A 14959-nucleotide genomic window follows, 5' to 3' on the forward strand; every position below is an offset into this window, starting at 1 on the left:
TGCACACACATACACACACAACTTTAGTTATATCTCCATCTATGTTTTGCTACATATATACCTATACATATATTTAAATTCAGTTCTAATATTTCTTGTGTGTTCACTGCCCCCACCCAACAGATGCCAGGTAAGAGAGTTTCTGGCTCTCCTGTGGTTTCCATGGTGCAGGGCCCCTCAAGGGCTCACAATCTTCTTCCTCATTAACTCTGTTCCTATCCAAAGACTGGTTAACCTGGAAGTCCTTAGTGACGGGCCCTGAGTTCTTGCACTGTGGCCTCTAAGGTTGTCTGATAAGGCCTGTGGTTCCCTTCTCAAACCAGTCAGTCTACAAGCAAAAGTGAAACAACGGGATTTTGAAGGGTATTTGCACATCCCCTGAGCCAGAGGGATACGGCTTAGATCCCCAGAAAGGTCAGCCCTGGCTTCTGTCAGTGGCTCTGCCAGTGAGATACACAGCTCTTTTTTCTTATTTGTTCTTTGGAGACAGGGTCTCATTATGTAGGCCAGGCTGGCCTAGGACTTGTGATCTTCCTGTCTCTGCCTCCAGAGTGCTGAGATGATAGCTGTGCACCACCATGCCTGGCTGAGATATATAATTCTACTGCCCTTTCTATTCCTAGTCTCTCTTTCTACCAGGCCTAGAGATGACCCTTGATCTTCACAGTCACTTAACACAGTCAGTGTCATGAGGAGATTGGAGCCAGGAGGTGGTGGGCAGGATATATCCCATCTAAGACCAGGAAGTTCTGCTAGGAGCCATTCTTGGGCAACCAGCGCTGGGTCAGCAAAGGAAAGGTCTTTTCCCTCTAGAGCTGTGAAGAAGAAAGGCAGTGCTCTGAAGGAGGAGGCTACCTGAGGGGAAAGCCACTCCTCCAGAGTTTAGGAACATTCAGTGGAACATTTATGGTAGCCTTTGATCCAGTCAAGCCTGAAACACACAGAAGTGTTCTCTATCATCTATCTATCTATCTATCTATCTATCTATCTATCTATCTTCTATCATCTATCTATCTATATCTATCTATCATCTATCTATCATCTATCTATCTATATCTATCTATCATCTATCTATCATCTATCTATCTATATCTATCTATCATCTATCTATCATCTATCTATCTATATCTATCTATCATCTATCTATCATCTATCTATCTATATCTATCTATCATCTATCTATCGTCTATCTATGTCTCTCAATTTGATTACACTTCTTGCCACTAAATGTCTACACCAAATCATTTTACATTTGAGGAAACCGAGGCAGACGAAGAGAAGCGCAAGGCCAGGCCATGACCGTCATTGTTTCTGGCCTTGAAGCTCCTCACTCTGACTCCGAGGAGCCAGATTCTTCCCTCAGTAGGTTTCCCAACGGTTCTTATGAGTGCCTCAGTTCATCTCAAAACAAGGAGCTCAGAGACATTTAGCCACATTCACCATCAGCCTCTGTCACCTTCTGCCAGGTGGTCCTTTGACACAGATCCCCTCCTCAGCTACCCAAGTGGGAGTCCTATTCTCCACTTTGTCTTTTCTGTTCTATTTCCTATTACCTGTAACACTGTGGCACAGTCGACCCAGGATCCCCACAGGCACTCCTGGGGAGAAGGGGGGCAGGCGCACATAACTCCAAGCTCCCCACCCAAGCCACGCTCCTGCCCCTGGCCTGCACCCCTCTGCAGTGGCTGGCTCACCTGTAAATCAGTACCTCGTCGTCAGAGCAGTTGTACTGCAACTGATACATCTTCACTCGGGGTGCAGATTTGCTGACAGACCACTTGACCAAGGCGGAGGTGGTGGTCACGTCCGACACCAGCACAGCCCGTTCTGGGGTGCTTTTGGGAGGCTCCCCGGCCCCACTGCTTCCCCCTCCCCGGCTGGTCTTGCTGGAACCCGTGATATCCGAGAGGCGAGACTTAGGGGGTGCGCTGCGGCTGGTGCTGTTGCTGAGGTGTGGGAGCTGGACGATGGAAACTTCCACGGTGGCCGTGGCCTCCCCTGCAGCGTTAGCAGCAATGCAAGTGAACGCCCCGCTGTCCTGAGAGGTGGTGATGAGGATGTCCAAGGTGCCATTGTCATACACAGCAGTCCTGGAGGAGTTCCCCACCAGGCGGTCATCAGGGGCAACCCAGTGGATGAGGGGGCTGGGGTCCCCAATGGCCTTGCACTTCAGTGTGGCCGCCTGGCCCTCCAAAACCAGCAACTTGTGTGTGTGTTGAGTGATGAGAGGGGGTTCACACACAAACTCCTCCTCCCGCACATGCCAGAAGTAGCGACCCTTGAGGCCCCCCGGGGACCCACAGGTCTCAAGGTCATCATCCCTCTCCAGCCTCCGCAGCCAGAGAAGCTCACAATTACAGTGCAGCGGGTTTCCCCCGAAACTAAAGGACAAGGGTGGAGCGAAGGGCGTGGCCGTCAGCAAGGAGGCCTGGGAGCGGGCAAAGATAGGGTCTGGGGGCAGCTTCTGCAGCCGGTTGGATGTGAGGTCCAGGCGGGCCAGTTTCTGCAGATCCGCAAAGGTGCCCTCTGCGATGTGATCTAGCAGGTTGTGGTCCAGGCTCAGCTGATGGAGGTTGACCATGCGCCGCACCGAGTCCCAGGGCAGCCCGTGAAGGTTGTTGTACGAGAGGTCCAGATCCTCCAGTGTCAGCAGGAAGTCTTCAAAGGCGTCATCGGCGATGCCACCTAGCTGGTTGTTGTTCACAATAAGGTGTTGGAGGTTGACGAGACCCCGGAGTGTGTCCTCACCAAGGCTAGGCAGCCGGTTGCTGTCGAGGTGCAGAGAGCGAAGGCTCTCCAGATCCAGGAAGGAGAAGGGCTGGATGTGGCTGATGGTGTTCCTGGACAAGGTCAGATCCACCAGACCCGTCATGTTGGCGAAGTCCTGGCGGCCGATGTGGATGATGAAGTTGCCGCCCAGGCGCAGCTCCACCGTCCTCCGGTCAATGTCAGGGGGCACAAAGAGAAGCCCCTTGGAGGGGCACAGGGTCCCCAGTGACTCAGACAGGTTCTGGCAGACACAGTACTTGGGGCAGGCATCGACCACAGCAAACGCCATGCCAAACGTCAGCAGCCCTCCAAGCAGGGTCTCCATGGTCTGGTCACTCAGCCTCAGAGCCTGGAAAGAGGGACACAAGGCCAAGGTCAGCAGGTGATTTTCCTTACAGAGAGCTTGCTCTCCCCCCGCCCCCAGGAATGACACACGATGTCAGGGACCAGCATAGACTGGCTGTGTCCAGGAGAGTGCTTATATCTTTTCATTCAACATCTCTAATGAATTCCATTTTATCTTTTCTCCTTAGTCCTAATCTCCGAAAATACGACTTGATTCACATGTTTTTTTTGTTTGTTTACTGATTGTTTCCAATGTAATCCACTAGCGTATAAACTCCATAAAAGCAGAACTTTTGTGTATTATTATTATTATTATTATTATTATTATTGTATGTCTATGTGTATATTACCTGCATGTGTGCACCTGTGTCGTGCAATGCCCATGGAGGACAGAAGAGGGCATTGAATCCCCTGGAACTGAAGTTACTGATGGTTGTTAGCCACCATGTGTGTGCTGGGAATAGAACCCAGGTCCTTACTGCTGAGCCATCTCTCCAGCCCGGGCTTTTGTGTTTTGTGCCTGCTATATTCCAAATATCTAGCATATTCTCTAGAACATGGTAATTTTCAATGAGTATTTGGGGTATGGATGAGTGATTGGTAGGTGGAAAGATGAGTGGGTAGATAGATTTGGGGTGAATGGATGAGTGAGTGGAATGACAGAGGGATGAATGGTAGGTGAATGGGTGGGTAGATAGGTGAGTGGATGAGTGAGTGTATGATGGGTGGGTGAATGGCTGGGTGGATGGGTGGGTCAATGGGTGAGTGGATAGATAGAGGAATGGGTGGGCAGATTGGTGGGATGGACTATGGGTGGGTGGATGGTTAGAGGAATGGGTAGATTGGTGGATGGATTTTGGGTGGGTGTATGGCTGGACAGATGGATAGAAGGATGGATGGGTAAGTGAATGGGTAGGTGGATGGAGGGATAGATGGGTGAATGGATGAATGAGTGGATGAATGGAAGGATGGACTGGTAGATGGGTGGGTGGGTTGGCATGCATGTGAGTAGGTGAGTTCATGGATGGGTGGGTGGATAAATAGATGGATGGATGGATGATACCATATGGATGGTTCATCCAATAACCACTGATTTGGAAACACATTTTCGAGTTGTCTTGTGAAGCACAGTATTACCCTCTTGGTTTAGGCACAGCATGAAATAAAACTGGATCAGTGTTCCTTAAGGATAAAGGTGAGGACAGAAAGAGAGTTGCCCTTGAGGGAAGGCAGGGTTGGTGTGGAACTGGTTTTGGCAGGTTCTTCAGCAAGGCCAAGTCATCCAGCTCCCGGCTCTTTAGAGTTCAGGGAAGGGAAGATGGTAGAGGAGACAGAGGGAACAGACTATGCTTCTGAGAACTTGGCTGGTACTAGGTGATCTCCCTTGACTCCCCCCATCCATCCTATCCATGGACTTCAAAAGCACCTGTCACAAGGAAGGGATTGCCTGTGTGCATGGATGGGGACTTGCCCGTGGTCTTGAAACCCACTTGAGTCATTATTCAAGTCACCTTCTCATTGAGGCCTCTCTTGAGTCCCTCCTCCCATGACCCCCCCCCCACACACACACATGTCTCTCTCCCCTCCTGGGTATGTTCTTCATGGAACTTAGCCACACTCTACGTCACTTAGTATTCTGCCTATTGTCTGTCTTCTTATAGGCAGCAGAGCCTCCAAGAGAAGGAGGTTCACTTTTCTTCACCATAGCACACCACAACCTAGCACACTGGCCAGCACTTAGTAGGCACTTTTTCACAAATGATCATCTGGGGCAGGAAAGGGATGGGAATTTGTGGCAGTTCTTGTGTCTCGTCTTACGTTTTTCTCACTATCCCATGTGGTACCAATTACGTACTGTTTAAAACCAAGCAATTGGGTAAGACTTTGAGCAAATCCTGTATACTGGTTCTGTATCTTCCTGTAGATCAGGATTTCTCAAACTGCCTTTTAGGAGTGCTAATTAGGGTTCCACAAAAGTGGCTTCAGAGGCCAATAAGCTTGGAACAAGCTGCCCACTCATTTGCTCTTGTGAATGCTCTGTAAGTGTTAACAAGTTCAGAAGAGCTGAGACACTGTGCTGGGGGGAAGAAACTGGATTAAGAATTAATTTGGTATGGCTTTTAATGTTTTTATTTTGTTTGACTTTGTGTGTGTACAGGTGTGTATGCACATGTGTGCACATACATGTGGAAGCCAGAAGTCTATGTTGGATGTCGTCCCTAACTGCTCTCCACCTTATTTTTTGAGACAGCGTCTCTCACTGAACCTGGAGCTCACTGATTAGGCTAGCCTGGCTGGTCAGTGAGTCCCAGAGAGCCTCTTGCCTCTGCCTCCCCAGTGCTGGGGTTGCTGGTACACATTGGTTGCTGTGCCCAGGTTTTAACATGGGTGCTGGGAACCCAAACTCAGGTCCTCATGAGTGTGCAGCAAGCACTTTGCCAACTGAGCCATCTCTCTAGCTCTACTCTTCTTTTTGAACAACTTATTAATATTTGGAAGAAGTAGAATTCTATAGATTCCAGTGTGAAGGCCACAGATGCAGACAAAACAGTTAGCAGATGTCTTATAAGGAAATATATTATATAACTATACCATATAATATATATAAAACCTTCTAATTGGAGCCGGAGAGATGGCTCAGAATTTAAGAGCACTGGCTGCTCTTGCAGAGGACCAGGGTTTGATTCCCAGTACCTATATGGTGGTTAACAATCATCTGTAACTCCAGTTCCAGGGGAATCTGATGCCCTCTTCTGACCTCTGTAGGCATTGCACAACACAGATATGCTTACATACATGCAGACAATATGCTCATACACACATAAATAAAAATAAAAAATAAAACCACCTAATCATGGGCTTTATTATGCAAATTTCAATTCCATTATCCTCAATCTTTAAGGGAAAATCCTCCTATAAGACCCTTCAAGGATCAGCAACTTTTCCAACATTTCACTTGGAGAGAGTGTTGGTCTGAGAACAGTGCTGTCCAGCAGAAACACAGTATGAACCAAAATGTAATTTTAGACCTTCCAGTGATCCTATCTTTTAAAAAAAAGATGACATTCATTTTAACAGCATATTTTGTTTTGCCCACAATATCCAAAATATCATTTCAGTGTCATCAGTACTATTATTAATGAAATGTTGAACATTCTTTTATTTATATGAAATCTTCAAAATCTGGTGTGTATTTCACACGTACTGTTAGCACATCCCAAAATTTCCTTCTCCATATGTGGGCTATGAGTTCCCCTACTGGACAGGCCTGTGAACTACTGGCGCCTGTTAGCTGTTTTGTAAATAAAGTTTTATTAGCACTTGGCCCACTCATTTATTTGCACATTGCCTAGGGTTTCTTTTCATGACAGTGGTAGAGGTGTATAGTGGAGGCAGAGAACACAAAGTCCACAAGGCCAATAGTCCTGTCTGGTCCTTTCTGGAAGTTTTCTGACCTTTGTTCTAGAGGGTGTGGGTTCCTATCATCTTCCTCATTGTGGGTGACCCCCTTAAAGCATCTGCCACATGTCTAATTCTACAGAGTTCTGCTCAAGCCCCCAAGGAGCAACCACCACCTACCAATGTGTATTGTTACCAACACTTCACTGGGGCAGAGCAGCCACCCTGCCCCAGGTCCCACCAAGCATCTGCATCTTCAGCTGTGTATCATGAGAGCTCTCCACCCGCTGCCTTTCTCTGTGCTCGGACAAGCTTTGGCCTTCTAGTTGGCAGGTTCTTCGTAGAGCAAGTAGGGCATCTTATCCATCATCTTTTGTCAGGCACACCTGGGGCCACCCCCAAGGCTGTCTATCCATGACCTCCACCTGTTTCTTCTGCTTAGCCCTCCAGGTTCCTCTTGGTTATTTCAGCAGCGCTGTGTGTTGAGAGGCTGACCCTGTGGCCCACCTCACTGCAGTATAGATGGCTGCCTACAGCAAGCATCCTTCGGTACCTGCCTCTGCTACGCAGCTGAGGTCTAAAGGAGACAGGAAAGGTGAGACACTTGAGGCACACACCCTGTGGCCTGAGAGGCCTGGCTTCCATTGCTTCAAACAACTCTGTCCTGGTAAATGACACTAAACAAACCACATTCTTTTTTTTTTTTTTAAAAAAAAAAAAAGTTTTATTTTTATTTTACATGTTATGAGTGTTTTGTCTCCTTTGTTAAAAAAATCTCTTCCCGGTAAAATAACCAAAAAAAACCCAATTTTTTTTTTTTTTTTTTAAAAAAAAAAAAAGTTTGTTGAGGATTAGCAAACGTCTAATGAATTCAAATGGGTGACATAATAGAGCCGGGTAAATATATTTTAAGTAATCAGCATGGAAGATTACTGACAGAGAAATGACTATTGAATCTTAATTAAAATTGTATTCTGAGAACTGTCACTTAATACATTACTCTAACAGCCAAACAAAAGGCATTTTCAACCCCGGCTTTGGAGGGAGGCAGAAGAACTGGATGAATAAGGCTGATTAGAGCACATGAGGTAGGAGAGGAGCTCCCTCTGCGAGGCAGGAATTTGTCCAAAGGCTGAGAGAAGGCACTCTGACCTGGGTGCCTTTAAGTATCACTGAGTGGTGTGGGTGGGTAGGGAGGAATAAGGGGTGAGGGAGACTAGGAGACCTGGCCTATGACTGGAGAAAGGACAGCGATGAAAGCAAATGGGCTGGGCCCAGCTAGCAGCGGTGTGGGAAGCCAGAGAGGCTGAAGAATGAGCTCTGGTATCAAATGTCAGAATCACCCTGCGGAGGCAGGAGCCATCTGCAAAGCAGGCAGCAGTGTGCGGGCCCCTTGGACCTGCAGCGCTCTAAACTTAGCCTACTCCTGGGCACTGATCCAGGGTAGGAACATATCCCCTCCCACTCTGCACAGAGTGAATTTCTTCAGGGGGGTCCTCACTACTCTGCAAGATAAGAGCTTGCAATCTCTAAGGTACCCTTGTGCAGTGAGAATGGGATGCCCCCACTGGGTGTTTGTAAGAGCATCTTAACTGAGTGACCTTGTACAGTAAACAACCTGAGCCACCATACCTTGTGGCCCTCACATCACTACTCTCATTTTAGCTATTTACATAGTGAGGTTCAAAGCAGTTTGGACCTGCCCAAGCACTCTTAGCCACGCTGGAAAGAACCACCATTTACTCTGTGGATTGCTGGCTCCAAGCCCTACTTCAAGCAAAGGAGGCCTCTTCAGAGGTTTTCGTGTGCCTGGTGTACCCAGAGAAATTGGCAGCTTGCACTATGGATTGCTTAGGAACTAGAGACGGCTCAGCTGTTCCACTACATTTGAGCACTTGTGTTTTCTGCTTGAAGAAGGATCTGGAAGGAACACTGGTGTTCTCAGAAGCAGAGGGCTCCCTGGCTCTGAAAAGTCAACTTGTCAGGCCCGAATGGCAGTCAGTGAACATGCACACACGCACACACATGCACACACGCACACACGCACACACAGCAATATACTAGCAGTAAAGATAGAATTATGGAACTAGGCTGCAAGCTTGTTATCAGTGACTGCAGATGGGATTTTTATACTTCAAACAACAGGGAGAAAGGAAAATGCAAAGAACACAGAGTAGAGAGCAAAGGATGTGGGGGCAGACAAGGAAAGTTCCTATGGTTGCTTGGTTGGTAAGACCTAAGACCCCAGACTTTCCTCGTCTTAGACCCTCCTCCCTCTACAGCTCTCCGCAGCCTCCCAGACTGAACCTCCAAAAGGGACTCCAGGCAGAAGAGGCATCATTTAGCAGATGGTTGACTAGATATAAGCACTGTCTCTCTGCCCTGATTTCCATTTAAAAGATATCTTAGCAACCAGCCTGAACTCCCCACCTGCCCCTGGAGCCTGTAGATCAAGTGAGAGGCTGGTCTCCCAGCTCCAGGTAGAAAGAATCAGCCCCTCCAGGATGCTCCAGGCCTGGAAAAGAGAGGGAGGGGCTGGGATCCGCCCCCTGGAGGGAGGTGGTTGCTCATGCTGCTTCAGACCTCCCTGGTCCAAGCTCTACTGTGCCCAGCACTTCCTACCACTCACTCAGAAGGAATCCTGGAGTCACCAGGGTTCTAGTAGTGGGGACAAAAAAAAAAAAATGACTTCTTTCCGCTTGAGTCGGGGAAGCCAGGCCCCTGATGGCCACAGACATAGGAAGTGACAGTCTGGACCTCCTTGCAAGGGTAAAAAGGAAGTGAGAAGGCACTTTCCTAAGCTCCTCCCCTGACCCTGCTGACCCTGGATAGAGATCCATCTATAACCATCTTGGGAGGAAAGGGGAGACTCCCAAGAGACCCTTTGACTATCAGACTATTGAAACAAAAGACCCCAAGAAAATTGGAATTTCCTCAGGAATCTCATACTGGGAGCAATTAAAAAAAAAAAACAAAAAAAAAAAAACACTGAAGCCTATGGTGAGCTAGAGGAGGAATTTGTCTCTTGGGAAGAGATTTCACAGTTTTACCAACTTGTCAGACCACCCTGTAGGAGAGACAGAAGGCAACACAGTGAAGATGGTTAGACCATACCTCCATACTGTTAAGGTTCAGATAGCCCTGCCCCCTCACCAACAAGGTCCCAAGGACTTCTCATGCTCCTGAGAAAAGGGAACTGAGCTGATAAGCACCTTGGTCTTTGAAGTCAAGAGAAGCAGACTTTTCTCCACTGTTTGGCCAATACAGCAGGCTTCCCCTTTGATCTCTAAAGAGGACAGGTTTTAACAGTCCCGCTCTCCTACTCCCCCCAACCCAACTTTAAAAAAATACATTTCCCTGCCTTCTGCAGGAAGCAGAAGCCTCCCCCTTTAAAAGACCCCAGCTCACAACCCAGGGCAGACATTTTCCCTGCCCGGAAGGGAATCTGTCCCATGTGTTCCTTTGCTAATAAACTCTGCTTTCTCCTAATCAACCCTATTCGTCATACAGCTACTTTTTATCTATCATATATGTTGACTGGGATAGTTTGGCTGTGTAGATCTCTTACCTACTATTTAAACCTAGACCTCCTGTCCCAAACAGGGACTTGGAGGTGGGGGCCGCTGGATCTTTTTGTTTTGCTTCCCAACATGATCACAGTGAATGAATCTTCTTACTGGGCTTTTCACTAGTGTCTTTTAAATTGGCCTATTGAATACAGGTGGCTGAGCCTACTGCCCCAGACTCTGACCCTAAACAACTCTGGCCACACTAGGAGAATATCAAATAGAAGGAAATAGGATCCATGAATATGTGTTGGAGGAGTGATCCCAGCCTGAGCACTGGGGAGTGGGAGGGGTCTGTTGGTGGCTGCAGAGACACCCTCCCACACACACAAAACTGGCACCAGCATCATTTCTGCACTGTCTCTACACAAAGCAACAAGAACCAGAGTCACATTCTGAACTACAAATCTTCATATGCCCAGGATAAGGAGCTGTCTATGGTTACATAGACAAGAGTCAAGGGAGGGGGATCTAATGTTTCAAACATGGGAAGGGCAGCCAGAGCCCATTTAGGGCCTGTTTAAACTACTACTGTGCGAGATAAGCAGCTGTTATCAGAAGTCAGCTATTAGGTACAGATCTGCTTCCTCTCTGAGACCATATTATGCCTCCGTGTTAACTGTTAATGCATCCATGATAGCTTTTATTGTGTTGTAAGGTAATTATGCATTTGCCTGCCTGTCACCCCCCATTCACTTGGGAACTCTATCTTGTCAGGGACTATATTTCCTTCAGCTATGAATCTCTGGTAGGAAGCCCAGTCCGTGGAACTGAGGATGTACCTGGGATGTTTGATGAGTGAATCAGTGAGTGAGTGAGGGAATGAATGAATAAATCAGTGCTCTCGCATGAACAGTCATAGTTCTTGCACCTCCAAAAGCCTGTACCATCTAATTGCTACAACAGTGAGCTTGTTTCTGTGCAGGCAGGCCAGGAATGCTAGGAAAAGAATGCTCCAGAGATCAGTCCCTAACAAATGCAAGTAAAAGACATTGACTTCATGTTGACTTCATCCTTGGGTTAGAACAACCCTGCGACACGTTCTGAAAGCCTCCTAGAGATCCCCTGTTGGAACGAGCCTCGGTTTCCCTCCACTGTCACTGGTTGCTTAATTCAGCCTCTCCCTGGCTCCGTCCCCTCCGTGTCTCATTTCCACATTTCTCTTTGTATGTGTTGTGAATCCACCACCCCAACGAACCACTTACACTGGAGCCCTTGTTTCACATCACTGCTCTACTTTTGAGGCCTGTAGGCCCCGGGCAAGCTTTGTAATTATAACTGCCATTATATAAACTTCCGACAGTCTAGAGCACGGTGCCAAAGTAAGATACGGGGAACTTTTTTTTAACGGCACAAAAACCAACCATGGTATCGATGACTAACAAAAAGCTATCACAGTGTGCAGAGGGGACCTCAACCCACACATAATGTTGTAAGAGTTCCGTTGGAGGAGGCTGACAATATAGTTCAGTTGGTAGAGGGCTTGTCTAGCAGGCACACAGCCCTGGGTTCAATCCCCAGTACTCCTCAAAACGGATGTGGTGCTGCACATCTGTAATCCCAATACTCAGGAGGTGGAGGTTGGAGCTCAGAAATTCAGTGCCACCCTCTGTTACATAGCAAGTTGAAGGCTAGCTTCAGCTACATGAGACTTTGTCTTGAAAAATTTTAAATTTCTTCAATGAAAACTTCTGCCCAGGAGAGCCCCAACTTGGGCCAAGGAGAAGTGGCTGCTTATCTGGAGACACACATAGACTCCTGTGAATGAGTGTCTGGGGGGTGAATGGCGGGAGGCCCACGCATAGCTGGGTGTGAAAATGAAGAACAGGGAGACTGAAATGTGAATGGAGGTGGGGGGCAGGGTGTTGGGATGTGAGAGGTCGATGTGTGACAGTCTGCATGTGTGACTGAGCAAGCTCCTGAGGGTGTGTGAGGGGGTGTTGCATGAATGGAGGTGAGTGAGCCAGTGAACAGGTGGGTTCCCGTGACAGAGCACTGTGTGGGCGAAGGAAGTTTTACACAGGGCCCGGATCAGAGTGAGGCTGTGAGGAAGGGAGACAGAGCAGAGTTTGTTTGTTTGGCTTTGATGGAGACAAATGCCACATGGTGTGCTGTCACCTTCAAATGCTGTCGTCTCCGTGTGGCCTGTGATCTGTCCTTGTGTGAGGGACACAGACGGTCCTCGGCTAGCAGCAATCAGCATCCATTGAGGCCTTGGGTTTCTCAAGCCAGGAGGCAGTTCTAACCTGGGGTGGACCACTTCCTTCCCAGTGATGGTGGAGAATGTGGGCACACGGGGACTCATTTCCCATCACTGAAGTTCTCAGCAGACTAAAATTCCAGTACCCATCCCTCACCGTCACCACATCTCACCTCCTTGCCGACCTCTAAGTCAAAGATGACACCAGCCTTGCTGACTCTCCAGCAACTCCTATCCCCCTGGTGTTCTTTGGCCTTCTCCTAGTACCACACTTAAAGGTCAGTTTTCAGGCTAGTCCATGTCCATTCCAGGACTAGGCTAATGGAGGGACCAGTGGGGTGGATAATTGAAAGCAACACATAATCCAAAACTCATTTCCATTTGGCTGGGGAATGCTCTCCATGATTTAGGCTCCTCATTATGTGTGGCTCTGGTGAAAATTAAAATTGGCTTTTCTTATTCAGGCCACCCAGGCTATAGGGTAGGGACTGGCTAGATGGTATTAAAGTTCACTGTGGTTACAACACACAATTATGGAATGGCATCAAAGCAAGATATCAGACTTGAAGGTCACTTGGCGGGGGGCTGTATTCCTCTCAGCAGACTCCTTCAACAGCTCCTTGAAGACAGGTCATGCCTCCCTCAAATGGGCTCCCTGAGGACAGGCCTTGTCTCCTCAGACTAGGGCTCCTTGAGAGCAGGCTGTGTCTCCTCAGACTGGGGCTCCCTGAGGACAGGCCATGTCTCCTCAGACTGGGGCTCCCTGAGAATAGGCCATGTCCTTCTCAGACTGGAGCTTCCTGGGGATGGACCGTGTTTCCCTCAGAGTGGGAGGGGTGGGGTCTCTGGGGATGGTCTGGGTCTCCCTCAGGCTGAGGCTTCCTGATGATAAAGTATGTCTCTCTCATACTGGGGTTCCTTCAGGACAGGGCTGTGTCTTCCTTTCATATCCCAATTTCTAGCCCTAAGATCCTGCCTCCTAGGCCTAAGGCTGGTATTCTTAAGGTCCTGGTCTCATCAGGGGCAGACCATGCTGAGCATCCTACAAGGTCGCAGGCTATGCTGTGGACGTCTCATTATATATACAGGCCTGTGGTTATGATCCTGATATGTGTTTGGTGTGACATCACGCATAGCGTATTTAATCTTGGGTTCCTAATGGCACAACTATTAAAACAAAAATAACTTAGAAAATCAGATTGAGTCTTGATGAATGTTTGTTTCGATATCACCCGTTTGTGGGGTAGCAGGGAGGGTACCACTGCAGGTACCCTAAGTTCCTTATCTAAGATCTGTCATCCTCACCTGCTGTTCAACCTGAACTTGTAGGAGGCCCAGACACACAAAACCAAGGCAACAATTCAGTTGATACTGACAAACTCCCCTAGAGGATATAAGTCACATAAAACCACTGTGGAGACAAGTCCTGTCTGTGGGACCCCACAGCAATTTGCCTTATCTCTCCTGTCCCTACCAGGTATGGATTCTTACCAGGCATCCACTAGGGGGCATGACATCCAGAACCTTCAACAGCAGAGGGTACAAGGCCAATATGCCATCTCCAGCCTCTATGGACATAGGCAAATACCACCCTAAAGGCCAGATACGTCATGAAAGCCTCATTTTCCCTTCCTCTTTGCAAAAGATCACTGGTGGCTGAGAAAGTGGCTCAGTCAGTAGAATGATTGCTATGTAAGCATGAGGACCTGAGCTCAGATCCTCAGCACACACACACAAGTCAGGCATAGTGACATGTGTCTGTGACCCCAGGAGTGGGAGCAGGGCAGAGGCAGGTGGATCCCTAGAGCTCATTGGCCAGCAAGCCTAGTGAAATTAATAATATTCAGATTCAGTGGCAGGCCCTGTAACCAAAAATAAGGTGGCAAGAGACTGAGAAAGACACACTACATTGACCTGTGGCTTCCACATGCGCGCACATACACGCACACACGCACACACACACACACACACACACACATGCACACAGTCACTAACATGGTCATTGGGCTATTGGATAGGGCTTGCTATGCTGTTCTTTCCAGTCCCCCAGTTCTATCTGTCAGGACCCTGGGAAGAAGGATTGCAGAAGACAGAATCAAAGGGGATCTTAAAGGAAGCTTCAGGAAGGAACAGTTGGCCGAACAGCAGGCTGGGCTAGGGGAAGCAAAGAAGGGGTACAGGACCCATGGGCTGGTAGCAGCCGGGAGCCTCTCACCCTGCCACCACTAGACAAGGAGGGACAAAATAGACCTCAACCAGGCTAGGGATGGGAGAAGAGCTGCCTAGCAAGTGGACAGATACAACCCATTGCTGGTGGCCTGCATTCTGGGAGGGAGATCCCACCAGAGGTCAGAGGTCAGGGAGACTGAGCAGTGGTCCATGTAAAGCAGTCTCTGGACAAAAGAGCAGAGAGAATGAGATTCAGAAGTGACTTGGAGGATTAAACAGAAACTAACCAGTACAGAGGGGGAGCCCCTCTCTCCCCATAACTTTTTCAAGGCGTTGTGGATCATAAAACCACTTGGAAGTCTAAGAAAATGAAAAAAAGGAGGAGTGAGGGGCTGGAGAGATGGCTCAGCAGTTAAAGCACTGACTGTTCTTGCAGAGGACCCCGGTTCGATTCCCAGCACCCACATGGCAGCTACAAACCATCCTTAACTCCAGTTCCAGGGGAATCCAA

At 48.3% G+C, this 14959-nt stretch overlaps 1 protein-coding gene across 1 annotated transcript in view; it reads right to left on the reverse strand.

Moving 5' to 3' along the window:
• Nucleotides 1-14959, reverse strand: part of Lrfn2 (leucine rich repeat and fibronectin type III domain containing 2) — a 195282-nt gene that overhangs the window by 29738 nt on the left and 150585 nt on the right. The window contains exon 2 of the mRNA XM_008837922.1: nt 1695-3118. Coding sequence (XP_008836144.1) covers nt 1695-3094 — 1400 coding nt within the window. The 5' untranslated portion in view covers nt 3095-3118. The remainder of the gene's footprint in view (nt 1-1694; nt 3119-14959) is intronic.

Source organism: Nannospalax galili, unplaced genomic scaffold, assembly GCF_000622305.1.
Source record: "Nannospalax galili isolate Female #2095 unplaced genomic scaffold, S.galili_v1.0 scaffold1318, whole genome shotgun sequence".
Taxonomy (NCBI): domain Eukaryota; kingdom Metazoa; phylum Chordata; class Mammalia; order Rodentia; family Spalacidae; genus Nannospalax; species Nannospalax galili.